General features: G+C 36.6%; 1 protein-coding gene across 1 annotated transcript; it reads right to left on the bottom strand.

Moving 5' to 3' along the window:
• Positions 1 to 453: 453 nt before the first annotated feature.
• MAK (male germ cell associated kinase) lies at positions 454 to 23,425 on the bottom strand (the record flags this gene model as incomplete). Its single annotated transcript, XM_084213482.1, has 14 exons — positions 454 to 608; positions 3,300 to 3,428; positions 4,995 to 5,069; positions 6,911 to 7,042; positions 8,938 to 9,068; positions 9,587 to 9,777; positions 10,755 to 11,075; positions 12,832 to 12,999; positions 17,251 to 17,422; positions 17,511 to 17,643; positions 19,416 to 19,495; positions 20,529 to 20,650; positions 21,584 to 21,638; positions 23,325 to 23,425. The coding sequence occupies 14 exons, from the start codon at positions 23,423 to 23,425 to the stop codon at positions 454 to 456; spliced, it is 1,965 nt and encodes a 654-aa protein (XP_084069608.1).
• Positions 23,426 to 24,149: the final 724 nt, after the last annotated feature.

Here is a 24,149-nt window from a genome sequence, read left to right on the forward strand (position 1 = left end):
TTTGCAGGAGACTGATATTCTTCACAGTCACCTCTGTGCTTTCACTCCTGTCTTCCTGCTAAGGAACCAGCCGAACAGCTGGAAGCCTGGTGCTGCTCTGCTTCAGCCCTTCTTTGTGCTGCCTGTGTGCTTCAAGCACATCCCAGCAGCAGATGTTGCACTGGATGAACAACCCTAACCCTAGTTGTTCTAAAGAGTATGAGAATAGGAGATCTATCTGTAGAAAACATTGGGTGAAATCTGCATCTCAGTTTTGGCAATATGTGTTGTACAATACTTCATTGCACCCTACTTTACAGCCAGTATTTTACATGGTGTTATATGTGCTATACAAATAATAGAACACAAGGTCTTTTTTTCTTCTTTACTGTTGCATAGTCTTAGGAAAAGCTGGAGCAAATAGGCTTTTCAGGTTCTCACAGAGCATGTAATATCCCCACAGGATGGTATTTTCTATCTGTTTCCTCCATATTTGGCCACCCAGTCTGTTCTCCCATGCACTCGCTGAAGTGTTGGGGGGCGAGTAAAGATGCTCATGTTTTTTGCTGCTGCATTGAAAGTAGGACCTGGTAATGGAGGACGAGCAGCTTTGTTTTTCCAGGAATAATCTGAAAGGAATAAGAACTCAGAATTAATTATGACTAAAAAGGTATTTTACTCGTCTACAGAGAAAAGAATGAGTGCTTACAGAGGACTTATGGTCCTCAAGGATACTAATGTAGCAGGATGCTTTGGTCTCCTATATGTCATAAAATATCCTGAGCTGGAAGGGACCCACTAAGATTATAGAGTCCAGCTCCTAGCCCAACACAGGACAACCCCAAGAATCACACCATGTACCTGAGACCATGCTGTCTGTGCTTGTTTTCAGATAAGATAATTTTTTCCAATAGTTTGTGTGTATTATTCTCGCCTACTGAAAGCTGTTTTTGCAGCAATCCCTCAAGAAAACGCTGAAAATGAAATTCAGTGGAAAAGCTGATGCAAATGCCTGCAACTCTGTATCTCCTATTACCAAACTGCTACAGTATGAAAGTGCTCTTCCTTCTATTTCAAATATTTAAAAAAACATTTCATCATAACATTGATAAACTGATTAAGGTTCAAACAACTTAGCCTGAAGGACAGCTTCTGGAGACCTTCTTGTTCCTTTTGAGATTTCACGTCTTTTATTCCCCTCTTGCTTAGCTCAGAACTCCTGGTGTACTTGGTGGCAAGTCTTCTTTGCTCCATTTCCCATTTCTCCATTGGTTTCATAGGATTTATTCCAAGTTTGAAGGCTTTCTTTCTCTCATAATATTGGCACCCACCTGATCTCAGGCACTAGCAGTAGCACACTGCTGTATTCCTGGCCTTCCTATTCAGATTTCCCCTTTCGAAATTTCAGGTAGTGGCTACTTCAAGTTTCATGTGATTAAAGTAATTGCTCTGCTGCAGGGGTTGAGATTTTTTCATGTTCATGATCAATTCAACCATTTTCCCAAGTCTTTAAAATGAGCCAGCCATTTAAAATGACCCCTTTTATCCAGACTCCTGCTATACCTTATCCTTGTTTCCTTAGCATTCCTAAGGTAGTTCCTGACCCTTCCATTCCTACTTTTGTATTTTAATCTTACTATGTACTGATATGCTTTAAAACAAAAAGTAACATTTAAATGGATTGGTTTTTTTGGTGCCTAGGTATCATTCTGTTTCTTAGAGAATACCACCTGGTTTTGGTAGTGTTTTTCAGCAGTGGATTGAACCTGTTAAGGAACAGGTGAGGACCAAGACATTTAAAAAGGGGGAACATCCAGGAGCTGAAATCTGGGGTCAGGTCTCCACCTCTAAAAACTGTTTCTTTTTATTGTAGACTGGTATTCCCTATCTTTCATCAGCAAGTATGATTTCAGTCTACACTATCTTGGCAATAAAGGCCACTTTTCCTGGTATATTCTTCAGAAAAACTGATCTTGTATACTATATTAAATTATTTTAATTATGGCATAAAAAAATTAACAGAAAAATTAAAAGAGCAAAAAACAATTGAGAGCATAACTTCTTACATTTTGGATAATATAAAGCAAAGAGTCACCAAAGATGATGTTAATGTTCAAGTACTGACATCTAGGAGATAAAATCTGCCATTTGCTTTGTCCTTATCTCTCTTCCCATACAACTCTGAAGACTTCAAGGTAAGTATGAGTGGTTTAAGTGACAGGATTCTTGTTCTTCTCCAGGACATGGAAGAATATCTTTATTGACCTCCATCTGCCAGCCTGACTTCTATACACATATTCCATTTCTAATTACAGATTAACAGTAAATTTTATTTCTTTTGGAACACCACGTGCGATTCTTTTTTTTTTTTTTCACTATTCACTGCAGTCTAGAGAAAATTGCAGATTTTGTCTTCCTCTGAACCTCCTGATCCATGCATTGTGACAAATCAACTCTCGCAGTTTTGTTTCAGCAGTGGATCAATAAGAAAATGAAGTGCAGCTCCAGCCTTTCTTGGTGGATTTCTGATTAAGTCAGACACAGAGCATGCATACATCTAAGCATGTTTTATTTATATACATATATATGTGTGTGCCATCTCCTTCCTTCCCTCCTGCTCCAGTTCTCTGAAGCCACTTGCAAGTTCTTAAGGAGAAGAGGTAACTCAAAGGAGCATGTCAGCAGAAAGAAAACATTATTAAGCAGAACTGTATGAAATTGGTCTGCCAGGGACCCTTTGGTTAAGCAATTCACCATTGGTTTAGGGCCTTGCTATTTCCTCTGAGTAACCAGAGAAGTGGACTGCTGGGTGTGGACAACAGCTCTAAATCCTCACTCACAAACTTTCTCCTGCATCCTGAGCACTGCTGTTCATCTTCTCTGCATCAGAAACATGGCAATGAAGAATGTGCTCAGAATGTCACCAACGCTGCAGAGGATCCAAGGTAACAGTTACATTCAGAAGTGATTTCACTTTGTTTTTAACAAATGAATGTTGAAAACATGACCCTTTACTATAGAGGTGTGGATTTACATGTTTTTACAATTCTGCTTAGTCCATCGACACTGGTTGAAATATTTTTTGCACCTTTTGTAAGTATTTTCTCTCTGATGTAACAAATATTAGTAGCAGTAGTTTCTCTAACCATCAGGACAGGATCTAGGCACCTACATGCAGTTCACCTGTATTAAGAATTTATGCCCTACAATTTTATTTACAAAACATGAGGAAAACCAAGGGCTAATAAATCCCTTAGGAAGCATGGAAAATGAACATTCCTCTTTGTCTTGGATATGAGTAGTAAAAGAATATTTCTTACCCGATACAGGTGCACCAAGAGGTGCTAGCTGTATCCGTTGTCCAGCTGATCCAACTTCTTTTTTATGGAAGGAAGAGGTGTGTAGTCCCAATGGGTTGTAAGCACCACTACTTACAAAGCCAGGATTTCCTGTTGACATTGCAGAATTTTAGAATTTTCAGCTGCATTCAGAAAACTCTACCTACTTTATATACTCGTTTCAAATGATATTTGCAGTACTACAAGAGTGCCAAGTGTAAGTATTCTTTAAAAACTCCCTAGTGCTTGTCCCTTGAAAAACATTCTTTCATTGAATCCCTTCTTTGCTTGGTATATTAGCTGGACCCTTTTCAGCACTAGCAGACAGAAATTCAGCAGGAATAAAGACAAAGAGCAGGATGAACATTTCATTGGTGCTTCCACTAAATGTAAGACCACACAGAAAGGTTTACACTGAGTTGCAGAGAAATGCAGGATTTTACCTTTTGTTTACATCTACTTGCTTTACCAGAAGCTGATTTGATTAGTGCTCAGTATTAGTCTTGTGCTCAATATGTTTGGCCTCAATCTATTGAAAATAATGGAATCCAACATCTCTTGTGGAAAGTGGTGCACCACTTGAAGTTGACTTTGACAGCTCCCCCAGTTAAAGGCCTGCTATAAAAGTCAGACCCAATTATCCTCTCTCTTTAACCCTGGTTATCATTCTGTTTGTGCCTAGTTTTGGTCCATATCTTTCTTTAAACCAGCATTACCCTGGGAAGGCTGACATAACTCTCCTTATTGGGAAGCAAAGAAGCATTGTGCATGTACACACAAAATTAGTTCTGAAATTAGTGTCCAGTGGAAGAGCAATCTGTTATAATACTTACTCCCTGCTCCTAGAAAATCCCTTACTGTCTTCATGTCTGTCATCAATTGGGACAATGTTAAGACTCTGCTGGCACAATGTACAGAGAGAAATGCTTTTCTTTAGTGGTAAGATTCTGTGTTCAGTAGTATTAAGTTTATTTTGACCTTTATCATGTGTGAGCATATTCATCACATTTTCAGCATCACAGCTTCAGCAGTAGTTACAGTAAAACACAGTTTCTGCTTTGCCAGTTTTTCTGTCTCCTAAATCTTTGGCCTTTGGGCAATCCCATAATGTTCCTCTTCACACAAACACTCTCAGATCTCTGTGATAATTTCAGAGCAGTGGAACTATAAGGCACAAAGTAGGCAGCCCGGAATCCTGAGTTTCCTCCCTTTTACTCTAAGGTAACTCCACCAAAACCTGTGCAAGCACAGCACTGTAAGATCAGTGTAACAAGCAGAGAACCCAAATGCAGGAAAAGGTACAAGTCCTGAGTGCTGTCAGGGACAAGCCATCCCTGAGGGGAGATGCACGTTCTGCATTAGGATCACTTCCTCACCATTATCCAGTGACCTGCTGTGGGTTATGATTAGGGTAATAAAATATTATCTGCCTTTTAAAGCACAGTAAGTCCCAAGAATCCAGAAGAAGCCTTTACATCACTTCTATAAATGCCTCCCATGCAAAACCACCACATTGCCATAATGAAGAAAGCAAAGTTTGACAAAACAGATTGCAACTAAAAATGGCAGGATACAATCATCAGGAACCTTCATTATAAGTGCAGGTTTTTTTACAAGAAACTGTAAAACATAAATAGGAAATGTACAAAGAACCAGGCTATAATTGCTACAATTTACCTTTTGGATCTTCTAATTTTTCATTCAACCTTTCTTTGCATGACAGTTTTTCAATAGGTATAATTATGTTCTCATCTGTAGACAAGGAAAATTAAAGGAAGAAAAAGATAGAAAGGGAAAACTTCAGAAGAAGGGTATGAAGAACCAATTTAGGTCATGTAAAAGAAATGGGGAAGGAAAAAAGCAAGCAAGAATGAATATCTGACACATAAGTAAGTAAAATGTCGTATCCTTGTTTTCTTGAGCAGAAAATGTTACTCCAAGATGTTACTTTACAAGGTCCATTCTAATTATGGACTAACAATATGATTTTCCAATAATGCAATTACATTCCATTTACAATTTTAAGGACTTGGTCATATCTTCAAAGTTGACTGATCATAAACTTACAATCCTTCATAAATAAAGCATTTGTAACTATTTGCTCATCTTTTTTTGCCTTATAGCAATCTTGTGGCTGATGAAAAAAAAAAGCTCACTTAGATAAACTATACATAGTATTTAAACACATCAGTGTCAACTTTCAGATTGTCAATGTGAAAAGAGAAAAGATATAGTTTACATGTATTGTACTTCTGTGATCCATCTATTCTGCTTCCATGTGTTTCATATATGTCTTAAATGTTGCTGTCTCCCCAGTATGGGAAACATCACATGCAATTTAAGATACTGATGGAAATACCAAAAAATAATCAGTTTTAGTGCTTTACTTCTTTAAATTCTTGGTAGTAAGACAAATGCAGAATTTCTACCATTAGCATTCATCCTAATTTTATCTTCACTGCAGTTCAGTAGGTAGATGTCTAGCCTAATCATGAAAACTTTTGGAAGCAGCTATTTGCTTTTCTGTGCCTGATTCCTTTGCAAGATTATTTATAAATCATTTACTTCTAAGGCACATGGGTACTCTATTTCAGAAAATAAAAAAGATATACAAGATGATACAGAAAACCTCTTTTATTCCACAAAAAAATTCTGGTAGGTGCTGTTGTTTCTCCACTTTCTAAAATTTTGCACATTAATTCAAATTAAAAACTTCAGCTTGCCTGACTTTCAGAGGGGAAAATTCGGTTTGTTGATACTGCAGAATGGCTACCAAAGTTCTATCAGAAAGGGGTGCAGCATCTGCATGTAAACAAACCTTCTGAAGTTCTTGCTGTAAAAGCACGTAAAGCTGGGTGGTTACTGGCACTGAAGTATTTGGAGAGTGACTCGTGCTAGCTGGACAATGGCTGCAGAGTTGTTAACCAGGTAACCTCCCATAACAGGAACAGTGTACCTGAGTTATAGGGCTTTGTGGTGAGAAGACAGATTTCAGTCCACATTCTGATGATTTCCTCACTGAAATCTTAGATCAAGTGTTTACTAGTGTTGGACTTCACTCTATAGAATGCTGATAATAGTGTTCTTCACAAAACACAGTCACACTGGAAGTTCCAGAAGAAATAAGGGGACTTTTCTTGCAGCAAAGGATTTAGGACAAGGGCAGTAAATTGATAAAAGACATGTCTAGAATATTAGGCAGCACTTTTATTACATGAGCACACCACCCACTGTTATGTTTTCATGGGTGAGACTGCTGTTTTATAGTGTTCCATGGCATAGGGAGCAGGCAGTAATGAGGCCAAACTACTTGCTTAAAAACAGTAAAATAATGGTCTCAGTGGATTATATACAGAATTTATCCTGACAGAAGTTTATAAATAGGGGCTGGTCTGTACCTTCTTAATGTTTGAAAGCAAAACACATCCTACCACATATGAAAAAGTTGGTTTTTAAGAGTCTTTCACTAAAACAAGAGAAAAAAAAAGACCCTAGAACTTAAGCTTAACTGCAGAAGTTAAACCAGATGGTCTTAACTAAGTTAATTAAAGTATGAGGAGATATAACGTGACCATCTTCAATTACACTTTTACCTGTAGTATTTCTGCTGTAAGTCACTCCTCCCCCAGCATTTCCTAGTGATTTAGCAAACAATTGGTTGTTCCAGGTTCCATGTGATGCTTCTTTATTGACTGCTGCTAAAGAGACGTTCTTCGGGTTTACGCCTTAGAAAACAAATGACGGAAAATGTTATAAATACCAAATTTCAAACTTGATTCAACCAATAAATGACATTTCTAGAACAGAAAACCAACACTGAATCATTTGTCTTATAAAGCAAAATACCATTAATGTAAATTAATGATGTCCATTGATTAGATTTTTAAGCTGAACCATAAAAACCAGTGACATTAATTTAAGAACAATTCTCTTCATGCTATCAAGAGAACTTTTAAAAGACTTTTTGCTATAGGTACTTGGTTTCTGTAAAACCATAATCTCATAATTGATATTTTTGTCTGTCAAAAAAGGAACACACAAATTAAAAACTGGGGCTCCCAAGGCTGAAAATAAACCATTTCTTCAAGGGTTAAGTTAAAAAGTAGGACAAAGGTTCTTCTTCATGTTACAAGCATTACAAGAGTTAATAGGATTACAACACATGAAGGCAGCTCCCAGATCTAGTGGTTGCACAACTAAAGTAATATGGATAAATAATAACTATGTTCCTTGGACCTATTATTCCCTTAAATGTTGAAATTAATTATTTTTTACATCTATGCCTTTCTCATTGAAAACCATGGAGAGATTAGAATTGTGCTTAATAGAAGGTAAGAAATACAGATGACTTCCATTTGGGTTACCTTTAGATAGGGAAGTTCGTTGCTCTTTATATTTTTCTTTTTCTTTTGGACTTAAACTGTTGATTCTCTGAGCATCCTATTTAACATTCTAGAACTGAAGTCATCACTGCCCTAATGAGTTCCTGACAAATTATTCATATCTTGTATCAAAACAACTTGCCTGACAATGGGGAATTCCTCTGTGAGCCACCTAAATTCTCAAACGTGGATTACAGAAGTCATGATATGATTACTGTAATTGTACAAACCACCATGATAACAAAAGACACCCAGACACCAAAAAAATAATTTGACTATAGAATATATTCAGAATAATAACTAAAGGAAACATTCTCTTTGTTTTCTCCTTTCTATTCTCATTCCCAGTAATTAAATGATATCATGTTGTTTTTTTGACAAAGATCACCCAGATTTAGACTAAGATATCTATTTCTAAAGAAAGATGACTGCCTTGAGGAAAGGAAGTGAGTGTGTGAATTCCTACCAGTGCCAAGAGATGGATATTTCTAAACACTTTGTACAAGGAAGGGGGCAGTGTTTATCAAAACTTGTACGTTCAGAAAACCCCAAACATCCTGACACTGCAAAACTGGTAAATATGCACTATATAAAATCATAGAATCATAGATGGTTTGGGTTGAAAGACACCTTAAAGATCATCTGGTTCTGATTGCCCTGCCATGGGCAGGGACACCTTCCACTAGACCAGGTTGTTCAATGTTCCATCAAACTTGGCCTTGAACACTGCCAGGGACGAGGCATCCACAAGTTCTCTGGACAATCTGTCCAGTGCCTCATGACTCTCACAGTAAAGAATTTCTTTTGTATATCTTTTCTAAATTGCCCCTCTTTTCCATTTAAATCCATTACTCCTAGTCCTATCACTACAATCCCGATGAAAAACATGTACGTAGTTGCTTTAGTCCTCACATACACCTGCTTATAGATTAACTAGGATATATTCCTAGTAATAGAAGAGATGTTGGATTTATATTACTGAGGATTTTTTTTATGTTACAGGTCATAAGAGGGCCTGTATAGCATACAAGCAGCGTTGAGGTCCTGCCATGTTTATATAGCCAGGAATTGCTGCATCAGTTGTTATATCTTCTGGGAAAGGCATTTAATCCAAAACATGAAAATTTAGTTTGGTTAAGAAAAATAAAATTATCCAGTAAGAAATCTAAAGCTTAAAAGTATTGTATGTAGATTGTGCACAGCTTGTATTTTCCATATGTATTGACTTTTAACCTTACCAGGCAGATATCTTGACTGGCTTATATAATAATCTTTTGCTGATGTATTTGATCTCTCAGAATCATTTCTCATCAGAATCTTGTTTTCCCCTCCTGGCTGGATACAGCGTGAAGCTTTTGGTTCTGGCACACTGAAAAATCAAAATTTTCAAACCATGTGACCAACAACTCCAGCTCAGAATACCACAAACTGACCTTAGCCTGAAGAATACAGTGCTCTTTAATTATCCTACTTTTCTCAGTAGAGTCTGTTTCCACAAAGTAAAAGTCAAACCTAACATCTCGCGAGAGCCTGACCTGGGATTTGAAGAAAGAAATGTATCCAAGACTATGGAATAAAAGCAACTGTGGCCAAATGGCAGAACATAGTACCATTTAACTGACAAAGGAAGTAATGTTAATATGTCAAATTTTAGTAAAACAGTTTCTTAAATACACAACATACACTGAAAAAAAATTTGATTCTGTTTGGATGTTACTGGCACTGTAACAACATAACATCCAAAGCTGATCTACTCATGCAATTCTTGGCATTCTCACAGAATTTTGGTGACTTGAATTTTAATAGACTTGTCTTAATATGTCTATAAATCTACTTCTGGACACTGTTTACTACAAGAAAATGTGATTTTATAATTGCAGGACCTACCTAAAAAGAAATTCCTTGTTTTTCTTTTCTTTTAAGGGTGCAATGCTAGGCTTCTTTGAAGATGACATTCCAAATTCAGGGTCATCCAAGTCATCCCAGCTATCCACAGCCTTTACCAAAGTCTGACCCCACCGTCTTCTGCAGTTTTTAGGACCTAGTACACCATTCAGAGGGCCACTAGCTGCTTGTTTCTATTTTAAATAAAAAAAATTAAAATAATTTAAAAACCCACTTTAATTCAATTCTAAAATTTTGTAATTTGTATCTAGTATAACTCCTGACTACTGCTTACAGACTTTATTGTTCCCTGTGTGTTGTACTTGTTTTGGTCATAGTCTCATTATGACGTTAAGTACAAAACATAATACTGCCAGTATGTATTTGAAGTGTAGTTGTTTTGGACTGTCATCATTGAATTGCTCAAGTCTACCTGAACTAGTTTGCAAACCTCTGTTTGCAAACCCAGTTCAGTGCTCAACCACTATTTCTGGCATCTTGCTGAACTGATGCTCTGAACAGTGGTAGGTAAGCTGTCAAGAAACAGATCACAATGGTGCAGAACACTGCTATGCCCCCAAAGTAAATACAGCAAATAAAAGAAACTTTTCTTTAACATTCTGTTCCAATGAAATTACTAAGTTTTAAAACTGTCCTTCTACCTATCATTTGCTTTCCAGTATTCTCTGAATACCATTCATTTTTAACATACAAAAATGAGTTCAGTGAGTACAAGTAGAAAGCAAAATGGAAGCAACAAACCAAAGTTTACTACTAAGCTCTCTAAAAATCATAATTGCTAAATTCTTACAAGGTTAAGAGCTGGATGAACCTTTTTGGGTATTTTCCTGCATGAGGCAAGTGAAGTTCTCCCTTTCCACTTCACTGTTGTGAATTGTTTCTCAAAGGTCAATAAGTAACAGCTGTTCCAACTCCATTGCTGCATAAACACGTCACTGAGGGCTATTATAATGAACATTGTGTTACATGCAATCTATTCTTCTGACTTGCTATAAAATTTTAATAAGCAGACAGTTATATCCTCACTTATTCCCTAGTTATCTATCTGTATCTCCTCTAATAAAACATGATAATTTTCAGGGGATCACCTGGCTGAACATACGATGAACTTTTAATAAAACCATCTATGTAGTTATTGAAGACAACTTACAGGCGATGAGTTTTTATTGATAATTGGAAAAAGTGGTTGTGACTGTGGCGGCTGCTGCTGCTGCTTTGGTACTTGCTGGTTAGCTGTATTTTGAGGCAACTGAATTTGCTGGAGAGGCTGGTGGTTAACCTTTGGCAAGAGCTGTGGCTGTGTTTTGTCAGATAAATCAGGTGAAGACAGAGGTTCTGGCTTAGCTTCCAGTTTAGGTAAAGATGGCTTTGGCTCTGTTGGCTGAACTGGTTTAACGGGAGTCTGCTTCTCCAGATACTGTGGGGGAGGTCCTAAAATTTGGCCAACTTGAAAGTAAGGGTGCTTCAAAGCCTGCAGAAGAAGATATAATGCATTAATTTTAACTTCAAAAAGTTGACTTTAGTAACCTCATCAAGGATCTAAGCAGGTTACTGAAACATTTGAGCAAGCTTTACAGAACAGACGGAAGATGGATGGGTAATGAGATCATATGTAAAGTGTATACCAAGAACTGGCAGTTCTGTATTTCAAACTCTTACATAACTTAGTAAGTCTGATCCACTTGTACATATAACAGCAGTCATATCCTTTTGTTCCCTTCTTTATTGCTAGGTGGACTCTGTATTTTGAGGTGCATTATACATTTAACACCATTCTGTATTTATGCAGTAACAAATTTCTGTGTTAAAAAATGTAGTTCTCACTACTTTTAGCACAGGCTTTATTTACATGTCTCCACTGCTGACTGTGTTTTGGCAACTCAGTGAAGAGCTTGAGTTTTTTTAAGTAAAAACAAAACAAAACCACCAACAACAAAAGCCCCAGAAGTGAGATGGTTGCCATGTATGGGTTCTACAATTAGAGGATGTTAATGAGCAAGGTTTCTCCCCCATTTTTCTTATCACCAGCTTTTGCTTTTCTTTAAAATACATTCACCGTGCCAGCTGTGCCTTCATGGTGTTTATTAAAAAAATATAGTGTCTGTCTTAAGGCAGATGTTCATTTGATCATTTCCTCTGACCTTTCCATGTCCTCTGCTAGATGCAGAGCATGGAAACACCTTAGTAACACACCTCCTGCTATATCAAAACAACTCACTCCGTTAATCCTTCTGGGTAGGATCCTACTCTTTGTTAGTTCTCAAATGCATATTTTGCCTCAGCTGCATTCAAGAACAGCTGCCTTTGAACCCAGTGCCATGTATATGCATTAAACTCTTCCTTTTGCCTGTGGATTACACAACTGATGCAGCTGCTTCCTTGGTAACTCACCTGGGTAAAAGCTGGTTATCTGCTTTTATAAAGCATCTAGAGTATTTTGTGTAGAGGTACATAGTACTGGACTACAGATAGATCTCCATCACTGTACAATAGACTTGCTTTATAAAGTGGAGAGGAATGGTTGCTTTATTTGGTACCATCTGCTTAACTGCTTCTGAATCACTTACAGCACATCCACCTAGAGTAACTTGCAATATGTCCTTTCTTTCTCAATTGTATTCCTCTTTTATATGTTCTAAATAGGATTACATTAGGTATGAATAATAAAAAAAATCCACAGAATGTAACCATATTTGGTCCTTGAAATATGTGTTTTGAAAATTGGAGAAAAATTGTGACCTTTTTGACCTATTGGCATGCTCTTCACAAAGCTACTTCTTTATCACTTCTACAATTTACATTCCAAGTAAAAATAAGTCTTAGCTCTTCCATACTGCATTCCATCTGTGGCTTCACAAAAAGCAAAGTTTTCAAACTTTTCGGTACTTCCCTTTGTGTAGATGGGGAGGAAAACAAAAGTGGCAAAGTGATGACAGACACAATTGAAACATTTGCTCCTCAGCTATTTCTCTGTCCTGTACAGAGAGAATTTTAAGATATGCAGTACAGAAGACAATATTGCAGAAATAACTGAAGAGTTTCTGATGTCTGCTGAGCGAGGTTTAGAACTTTCTCTTCTCACCACTTACTCATTCCCATCAAAGTGTTCAAAATGAGGAGACATTTGTGGTCATCACTATTATGACAATCAATTTGTCTCTGTATCTACAATTTTTTAAAAATGCAAGAAAATTCAGTCTTATACTTAATCATTCACGTGCTCAGACCTGACTTGCTGTAGGTCTCTTCTTTGGATTCCAGTTCAGCATATCACTCATAAGCTGTATTGCTTCATTGCTTGCATTTGGGATGAGAGTTTTTAGGCTTATAGGGACACATTGTGGGAAACGGAAATTCATTGCAGAAGCAAGGTGGTATCCTTCTGTCCAGTCACTCTGTTTCAAAGGAAAGAAAAATCAGCACCAAAAAAGAACAAAGAGGTATTTAGATATACTTTAAGGCAGCTTGAGTCATGCTTGGTTTGTATGGTTCCTTCCTATACAGCTGAAAACAAGCATTCCTGTTTTCCATGACAATTATTCCAGCACTAGGGAACACAGCATCGGTCGCCAATGGCAGTCCTCCTGAGGTCTCCTGTAGCTACAGGTGGAACCATCACCATGAATAACACACTTGGACATATTCTATCTGAAGGTGACCAGAGTGCAGCAGTACCAGGAATGCCCATCTGCCACAGAAATGAGCCCAGCAGCTGACTTCAACATGCCCTCTTTATGGAAATAGCAGAGGCAAGACCCCTCCATTCACCATGACACAGTTATATAACCATGATGCCTACACAATACAGCACTGATCCCACCATTATGACAACCAATGATTAAGTTACAAGCAGACAGTATTGCAACAGTAAAAAACCATGATCACCAGATAAACACTTTTTAAAAACGTTCCTAACTTTGTAAAGTAAACCTTTAAGTCCTTCATTGCTTGATAACTGCATTCTTGGATTACAGAGCTACAGGCTTATCAAAGACCTCAACAGACCATTTACTCCACACCCTTGTCCCTTCCTGACAGGTGTTAAATCTCAAAAAGCTTCCAATTTCTGGCAACCCACAGTCAGACTACACAGATTACTCCAGAGAGTAATCTCCTCATGATTAGGAAAAAGGAGGTTTCTCATACAAAAATAAATGACCATTGTTGAGTGTCCTGTCATCCATGGATACCAAGAAGGACTATCTGATTCTTCCCTCTAGAGTGGCCTTTTTATACATTGGAAGGTGTATTTCTTTTCCTTTCTTCCAGTCTGTTTGTACAAACCAAGAAACCCAAATAATTCCCAAGGTCTAGGCTTTTTGAGTTTTATTTCCTCTCTAGACTCTTGATTTTTTTCTCTTGAAAACTCTAAACTGGATATAATATAGCAAGAGAAACAGAAAGATTAGTTCACATGTTAATGGGCAATACTCCTTTTTCTACAAACTGGTATGGTATTTGTCTTTAGACATACAATACTCTAAATAGCTCCTATGGCCTCTCCTACAGATGTGTTAGGTGGATGGTTATCCACAGCTACTGATGTAGCTGATTATTCCTGCCAAGGTACAACATTCTGTGTACTACTGAAAAAAATTCTTTAAAGCTACATCTCTAATTCTGTACATAAAAAAACCCCTTCTAAATTCCAGTCTTCTTTTCTAACATAATTCTTCTCCACCTGCCATCTACTACGTTAAGCAGCAAAATCTACTCCACCAGACAGTGGACAATACAATTAAAAAAAATTCATTAGAGGCAGAACCACTCAAGTTCTATTCAATGAATCTTCTGAATAATAGGCAGTGAAGCTTACTGTCTGGGCAACTCTTTCCAAACAGGTATGCTCTTATCATGCAATTTGTATAGAAATATGCTGCTGAGAATGTTAGGAAGGACAGCATCAGAAACCTTACTGAAGACAAGGTGTGACATTTGTGCTCTTCCTCTATCCACCACGCTTATTGCACTGCTACAGGGCAAATTGGACTGATTTGACACAACTTGGTCTTAAGGTACCATGATAGCCATTACTCATCTTTTTATGTACAGCAGTTTTAGCTCTGTTAGCACAGTCCATGGTAATGAAAAAACTCAAATATAATTATAAACCACATCTGCTTAAAACAAGTCTCAAGATTTCAAGTGACCTCCTCTTTCATCTCAGAGAACAGTTTGTTCTTTTAAATCAATGGAGAAAAACTTCCCTCCTTCACTGCATTGCCCTTCTTTATTGAGTTTGGTGGCATTCTGTCTGCTAGAAATAAAGGAACAGTTTAAAACAAAGTACCAAGGGCTGTATGTTGAACTGATGAAGCATAGGGATAAGATGAAAACAGGACAAGAGCAAAATGAAAAATACATTTCTATTTATTAAAAAAAAATTCATTTGCAATAATTTAAAGTGCCATTGCCAACCTTCAGCTAATGAAAATGCATTTCATTAATCTCTGCTATTGAGGTTGTCATCATTTTTTTCATTAAATTCACATAGTACAAGTGTACCACCACTGCCAATACTTGAATGGTGCAATTTAATTTATTTATAAAATAAATAAATCAACTTAATTTATAAAACAAAACAAAATAGTTGCCTGCCACTATTTAAAACACACAGATTCACCGAAGTCATTGGTATGTGATGGACTTAAGCACAGGAAGGTAAACTGGAATGAAGATAGCTTCTGGGCATAATTCCTGTAATTCATTATTGCAGGACAACAGAATAAATGAATATGTCTGAAAAAAAATCATATTTGTAAAACTATCTGCAAAATCAGACTATTAAAATAACTACTTATATTTTTCAGAATGTAACAAGTACCTGTAGCAATTGCATTATTTGTTGTGGTAATTCCTATCATACTATTTAAGTACTCCTTTTACACATCAATCTTCTTGAAGGATGCCCTAGCATTATTGTAAGGAGAGAAAATTTCTGGGTCTGCCCAGCAGATGACAGGGGCACAAAGTAATTAATTATAGTTTCCTGATTCTAGAGGGCTGACTTACCATGTCCATAACTCTTAGGGTCTTTAAGAGAGGCTACAATTTTTTCTGGAATATTCAGCTGGTAATGGTCCCTGCTTTCCCAAGCACTAAGCTTTCTAGTCAGGGAATGACAGACTCTAAATGGGCAGGATTTGCTTCTGTTACCTCCTTGTAAGGTTAGAGAAAAAATACAGCAAACAGCCCAATGCTGCTGTGCTACTGCACACAGTGAAAACCTCTCTGATCTCCCTGCACTTCAGAGGTTGTTTATGCTGTAGATTGGAAATGTTCCAGAAGCCAGCATGGTGCTGTCTTTCAGTCTTCATATACATGAAAATGTTCCTCTTACTATCCTAGATTTGCGGTCTGCTTAACAAAGTTCACATCTGCATTTGAAAACTCAACTCTCAAAATACTGCTCCTATTTGCACCTTATTCCTGAGGCACAACTGTGTCATGGGAAGCACTGTTTTACACATCATACCAATTTTCACTGCGTCCTCCTGACTCAATTTTCACTTCCACAACGTATCATCTATAACTCTCCACCTGACCTTTTCCTCTTTGCTCTGTCATGAGTTTGCACCTGTTTTTCCGAATGTTCTCTTGGATGTTTTCCCACCACTTCAAGCTCTGCATGTTCCTAGCTAAGCTTAATCTATTTCTGTTTTAAGTTTTCTGTCCCATACTTCTCCATTGATAGCAGCTCCTTTACTGGACAAGAGTTATACTGTATTTTATATAGGTAGAACACAAATGAAACTGATGTATCTCTCTCCACCCTTAGGTTGTTCAGATATAGGTGGACTGTCTTTGGTCAGTTATTCCACCAAGTTCTATTTGCACCCATAAAATACTGATATGTATCTGCCATTTCTTACTTTACTCTACGAAAATATTTAATAGCATATGGTCTTTTTCCAGTTCATTCAAAATTTTGAAGGCAACCTTATTATTTACTTGCATATTCTTCCATCCATTTAGTAAAACAACTTTTAAACTGATTATAATTTCATCCATTTTTATATGCACTACCCAAACTTTCCTTGTAATTTTAAATAGTATTTAGTTCATCCAGAAAATAAGTGAAAAGAATTGCTTCCTCTCTAAAATACTGCACATTTTCTCTCAATTACTTCTTATTGCTAATAATATTTATGAGACATCTGTGTTTGAGATGAAATGTTTCTTTTATACTTTAAAAATAAGAAAAGCATAATTTGTCTTATTTATGGTTAACTTTTACAAGCTCCAAATTCTGTGTGCCAGCACAGAAGAATTATACATTTGGTAAGGGAAAGCAAATTGGCTCTGGTAAATTAAATCCTAGGAGATTTCTGATTTGCTTTCCATTATGAATAGCTTTAAATAACTAAATTAAGTAATTCTATCTGGCTTTCATCAGAGGAGAACAAGGCTTCACATAATAGTATGATATACAACAGATGCTAATATTCAACAAAAGACTCGCATTACATGCCTTAATGGAAGCTGCAAAGAAATACAGTTAGTTGAGCAAACACTAAGTCTGCAGGAAACTTATTGAAACAATAATTCAATATGTATGTTCTGAAAGATAACACTGAATATTTTGCAATAATTTGATCTAATTTTTTTTTTGGTAATAAAATTATGTGATGTTTTTTAAGCCTTACCTTCTTTGGAGTCCCTAGGACCTGGCAAATTTTGAAGATTTCATCTACTTCGCTTGTGCCTGGGAACAGAGGTCTGAGTGTGTATAACTCAGCCATTATGCTGCCAACTGCCCATATATCAATAGGTGAGCTATAGACAGAAGATCTCAGCAAAACTTCAGGAGCACGGTACCTGTGAGGATGGAGGGAAATAAATAAGTTAGAATGGCCATAGGAGGGTAATTAGTTAAGCTAATGCATTAAATTCTTGATATACTTACCACCTGGTAGAAACATAATCTGTGTAAGGTGGCTGAGATCTTAGTTCTCTAGCCAGCCCAAAATCTGCAATTTTCACAAGTTCTGGTCCACTACAGAGAAGATTTTCAGGCTTCATATCCCTATGAAAAAATCCTGTAGAAGACCAAACAGAAAAGAATTGCAAATTATCACAGAATCACTTCTTAAGTAGCAATTTCTAATAGGAGTAATGCAGTATTTACTTTGGGATGCTTTGGAATATTATAGTGGTTTTCAGTCTATTTTCTTTCTTTTTTTTAATTCAACATAAAATAATTGGAACCCTACCCCAACAAATGCACACATTTTCCCTCCAGTGATTATTACACCAAGTGTTCTTAAATTAACAAATGTAAACTGTCATTGGCACACTAAGGAAAATGAATTGGCTGGCAGCAACATCAAGTAAAAAACCAGTTTCAGAATGAAATCTTTTGCAGAAACTACAACTGCTTTGTCAGTTTTGGATAATGGAAAATGGAGCATCTGACACACTTACTTGATTCATAAAATTGCTTTAATGATTTTTAGCTAGTTATTTATCATTGTGACAACAATTTGGAGATACAGACATTTACAGGATATCCAAATCCTGCTCAGAAGTGCTAATATTAGTAATGCAGGCACATAAAACTTCTTCAATGGTTGGCTTGAGGACCTCTATACCTGGGCAGTGGTTAAGTCACTAAGCAAATTAATTCTGCTGTTTAACTGGAACACATAATTTGTTATGTTAACCATTAATTTGATTGAAATCCACTTGCCAGAATAAAGCACTGAATTTCTGCATGCATAAATTGAAAAAAACTGTAAGAAATTGGCTGAAATTATTATGGGAAATGTAAACGTTCAAATTTATCATACCTGGTATTCCCTTATACACTTATGGTCAAATCAAGATATTAATATTGTAATTTAAAATTGGAAGTTTTTCTTAAAATCTATTTTTCTAATTTATTTCACAGAGAAATGGTGTAGGAAAAGAGGATGCTAACAAACAGTATATGATCCTGATTAGAAGGACAAGAAAATGTCAATTTCTGGGTATTTGACAATACTGAATAAAACTAATTATTCATTTAATTCACCAACAGGCCTTTTCAGGGTACATTGAAAACAAATCAAACCTTACTAGGAACACTGTTTCTTATTTTATTTTCAGTTAATGTTTTATTGTCTTTGGAAAGTTTTAAGGATACCACTGTGATGTGAAGAAGAACTACAAAATCAAAAAGTAGAGCATGAGAGTAAATTACTACCTTTTTAAATGCAATACAGTTCACAGACAGATATTAAATATGAGCTTTAGGAGTTTTGCAAACACTGTGAAACTTTTTATTCTTGTGAGCACACCTCACCTTTTATTTAGACTGTGCCTGTAATTCCTAGAAACATCCCACTTACTAAAATATTTAAATCCAGGCTGTATTTGATAAGGATACTCTTTGAATTTCTTAGTGAACAAGTTATTTTAGTATTTTTTAATATGTAGAGTATCACGTTAGTTATAGTATCTCAACACAAGACTATTGATGTATTAATGCTTCTCAGTTAGATCTTTTTGAGGATGTAGAAGTGATTAGCACAGCACAGCATACAAGTTTCTTCAGTTTGTTTATTCATCTGCTAACTAAGGTAGAAAACACTACTGCACAGTGTATGAACAACATCCAGTGCTTTCCGAGAGAGAGGAAAATCCAGTTATAGGAAAACAAACAGTAACTTCAGGCAAAGTTTAAAACTGCACCACACTTGAAACAGGTAACCATGATTTGATCAGAGATGATTAATAGCCCTTGCCAGGTTATTTTAATAATATCATTTCTGTGCATGATATTATTTTCTAAAAAAAGTGCTATGCAGTTAAACTCTAGTAGGAAACCTACCGTGTTTGTGGATGAAAGCCAGCCCTTGCAATATTTGATACATCATGTTTCTGATGACTGACTCAGGGAAAAACTTGTTTCTGTGAAGAAATGGGGTAAAAAACATACATAATTAAGAAAAGTAATGTGCCTTCAGAACACATGTGTTTCTTTATTTTGTCTAACACATCATGAACACCTGAAAACAGACCCATCAAGTCAGAGAGATACAACTCTCATTACAAAACTCTATTGGGCCTTAATCTCAACCACTTTAAGTGCAGCAGCAGAATTTCTTTGTTGAGACATTCATAGTGGTATCTCTGTAGAAGCTGGCTGGCCAGCAGCGTGCCTGACAGGTGAGTGTGGAATGCACAGTGCTGTAGCAAGGCAGAGATTGCACAGTGCAGCACTGGCAGGTGCATTACCCAGTGGTGCCCTTAAGGGAGCCCTGCTAAGAGCAATTCTGCTCAGCTGCAGAGTAACATTGTGCTCATGTCACCAGCAGCTACCTCAGGATGTCAACTCAAGAGCTTGGCACATGGGGAGATACAGTGCATGACAAAGTCTGAAAGAAAACCACACTAAAGGCAAAACAATTCATCAAAAGAAAATGTTATTGAAAAGGCAGGTCCTACTCCAAAGACCACCTTGCAAGCCTTACTATGTACTGTCTGTCCAAGACTGCAACATTAGAGTTAGCCTATATTAGGCCATTCTTACAAAGATGCATCCATGTACCATCCCCACCTTAAGTCAAACCCATGAGCAAAAGTAGCATGAACAGCATTCACCCAATCCTTCATACATTAAAATGAAGGCTAATGAAGAAAAAACCCAAAACACAACTGTTTGGAATTTCTCTCATGGCTCTACACAAAGGCATGCCAACTCTCCTGTTAACAAACGATCCAACTTGTTTCCAGAAGCATTACAATATGCAGTGTTGTAACAGAGCAATGCAGAAATCTACCCTCAAATAATCTGGTGCAGCAACTCCTGTTCACATCAACGGGGCTACAAGAAGAGCCAAAACCAGACATCCTAAAGTGTTCTTCAAAGCAGTATGAGAATCATTAAATAAAGCATAATAGCACACTCCTTTTCTGAAAAGGGAAAGGAAAAAAGACATACCTATCCTTCATTAGCTGATAGAGATTTTCCTTCATGTACTCAAATACAAAATAAAGGTTGTCATTTTCTCGTATGACTTCCTTCAATTTTATTACATTGGCATGGTTTAGCTTCTTCAGAGACTGCAACAGAGCAAAATACAGCTTCAGATAACCCCCCAGTGACCTTGATTCCTTACCAGAGCGAAATTTTTAACATCTAAGTTTCTAGCACAGAATCCACACAACATATTCATATGACACCCCATTATTTATCTTGTAATCTGCTCTAGAGAAGAACAACCCAGAAGTTTGAATAAATCTCAAATTAAAAGCAACAACTATATTAATAGTAGTTTAAACCTATTTCTAGGGATTACCTCAGAGCTGGAGTAAAGATTAGCACAAAAACCTAATTCCCTACAACAAAAGACAAATCTGAAGCTGTAAGAGCTCTAGCTCACTGTACTGAATAAGAAAACCTGCATATTTTTCCCCTTCTTTTTGGCATGAAACTTTCATGAAGGATTCTCCTACAGACTCTCATTTTGGACATACTGATTTGTATGAAGTCTCCAATAAGTTAAATCAAAAGCCCTTTAGTAGGGAGTTTTGTATATACAGAAAATCAGACACCCAAAGCATGGAATTATTTGGCATTTATGCCCAGGTTTTCAAGTGTTATTCTATCACTTGGCTAGCAAAAACTCCCAGTGCTTTCTACAGATGCCCCAAACACAAGATACATGGAATGGACACACAGTTAGAAATCTGGAAGTAAAATGGAAGAGGAGGATGGTAAACCACAGAAATACACACATCCAAAATCAATTTATTTTCCTTTCTCAAAGATAAGAGGCTTGGCTATGAGACATGGCCACTGCTTGAGAATAGTGGAGTATTTCAAAAATCAGCAGGACCTCTCAGAGTGCCAGCACCCCACAGTTTTGTGAAACCTGTCAGCATTTAAGGAGTTCACAGAGTTTGGCCTTGCTTGGACAAACGGTAGCTGCCCTTTTCCTTCATGCAAGCCTAACCAGATACCTATTTTTAAATGTGGCATGTTCACCACTTTACCTTGACTTCTCTCAAATTCATACATTCATCCCATGAATAGAACTTTCTTTTCATTCTGAAATAAAGTCCAAGATAGAGTATTTTCAGTGAACAGTACAGAATGCTTTTAGAATTAGAAAATCGAAATTATATTTTCCAAGACTAGCATTACCTATGTTTTGAACTCAATTTAAAACATTCTAGCATACCCATGAGCAATATACTTAAAAACAAAGTCAATGCTTAGAATTGCTAAAAATTTACAATGATTAATCATCAATTACTGAAACTGAAAAATCTTTAGAAGAGTACAGCCAGAGACCATGTTACTCCAAAGTAAAAGGGACATAAAACACACCTTTGTATCACTTGAATTGTGCTTTTAATCATAAAGTAAGCAACAATGACACTGCAGATAAGACATGGAAAATCACATCATTATGCATAAGTTGCATATTCTACGAAAACAAAAAAAAAATTAATTTTTGAAATCAGCAAAATATCTGGACTGCTTTCTATTATAATTAAGCATCTTACTTGATTGGTAATTTTAAAAATCTGTTTCAAGATATTAATTTCAAAAAAAGGTTTCATATTTTTCAAGCAACATCATAGCCTCTAAACCAATTGTTAGACATAACAGTGTAATAGCTTTATTTTTAAGTCCTGCATAAATCCAAATGTGGACATTTGGTGTTGCTCATATCTTGGGATGAAGTTGTGAATGTCATTGTTGTGTTTTGGTCAAGTTTTAGCACCTAAAGTGGAGGGATTTAAACCCATAATTTTAATTTAAAATAAAAGTATCTTCAAGCAAAACTGTACCCTCTCAAGTCCCAAACTTCAAAATCATGCAACAGAATTCCAAATCCTGAAATCACAAAATGAACCACCTCCCACAAAATGTTGTTCCTTTTGCTAAAAATAATGAAAATAATTAATTGGAGACTCTTTCTTTAGCTTCAGTAACAGTACCAGCAAGATATGGTGAAACATGAAATTCTCAGAAATTCTTATAGAAAAAGTCAGTCAATTATATTACAATTATCTTACTACAGCAGATCCATAAATGAGAGGAAAAAGTCTGAGCAAGTCACAATTTCTGGTATTTCAACTTACACTTTATATCCAGTTTGCAATTCTCTAGGAATACAAGGGGAATTCCCCCACACCTTGAGTACAATTTTTCTTGTTTCGTAATCATCTTTTAAGGCAAATGTCACAATACTCTTGATTACACAGAACACAAGTTTATTAGAGCCAGGGAGACAGCCTTTATTTACCTGACCAGATTGTTACTGTTGTTTATCACTGTAGCAACACCTGAAACTTAATGCAGTACTTACAAAGACTGGGGGGCTGGGATGGAATTTCAAATCTACCTGTTAAAATCGCTATTCCTGCAACTCATATAAATAAACTCCCTAATTAATCCCATTCACTTTTGCTTCTCCTTTGGTGCTGGCCTAACAACATATTTAGAAGGAAGCATGTTCAAACTGAACAAAAGCAGCAATGAATTTTACAAGCCAAAGTAAACCAGTAAATTAAACTGATGTGTCTCTCTATTGATCAGTTACCAGAAATCTGACTCACAATCACCTTGTTAAACATCTTAATTAAAATAAAATAATTTTGTTATGCTAATTTCCTCTAAAAAGGCGACTTTTTTCAATTCTACACAAATGGAAGACGACAACAAAGTCAAAAGTGAAAATCCAAGATTTTGCAAGCACCTTTACTGAATTGAGATGCTACATACCTTTTGATAGCCACAAGTTCTCCTGACTCATTGCTCTTCCCCATCAACACACTGCCATAGGTGCCATCACCCAGTTGTTTCATAATTGTGTAACGATTCATTTTTTTTATGACTCAGACAGCCAAAAGCTTATGAAATGGTAAATATATTCTGTTTTATTAAAGGGTTCTGTGCTCGTTGATTTTCTCAAGAGAAATCTTCTTCCAGACTGCTTTATGTTGGTGAATGTTTCTCATAACTCAGCAGGATATTCACCGCTCCCTTCCAAACTATAGCTGCTTTGAGATCCGGTTATGAAGAACGGGAGACAGAAGAACATGGTCATCCTCACACAGATCCCTAAAAAAAAAAACCAAAACAAAGACTAGGTAGCTTTACAGGTAGTTTTAGAAACGAAACACTCTACTACTTGTATCAAAAAACAGCACTCTCCAGAACCATATGTGCTTTTTAAATGGACATAAATGCAGTTAGCTTCTTTAAATTTTTCAAACCACAGAAGGTGCCTACTGTACAATTAGGGTTGGAGCAAACAGAAACTGGAGAGTCGAGGTTACGGTCATAATTCCCTAGAACCAGCAAAGTGTTTCTAAAGCTGGTGTATTCTGATAGAAGCCCTTACTCTGAATTTATAGACAGCAGCAGCTTCCTGAACTATTACAAAGGCACGGTTGAAGTTCTGGAAAACATAAGGACAAAAATTTTGGACAGGGTGCCACGGCAAACTTAGAGTCTGAACACTGCGTTTTGGATTGGTAATGCAAGCAGGCTTCCTATGCGTAAAAGTTAGTGAGGAAAGGAGGTGGAGCAGCAAGACAACCACTG

The sequence above is a fragment of the Fringilla coelebs genome (assembly GCF_963513975.1).
Source record: "Fringilla coelebs genome assembly, chromosome: 1".
NCBI lineage: Eukaryota > Metazoa > Chordata > Aves > Passeriformes > Fringillidae > Fringilla > Fringilla coelebs.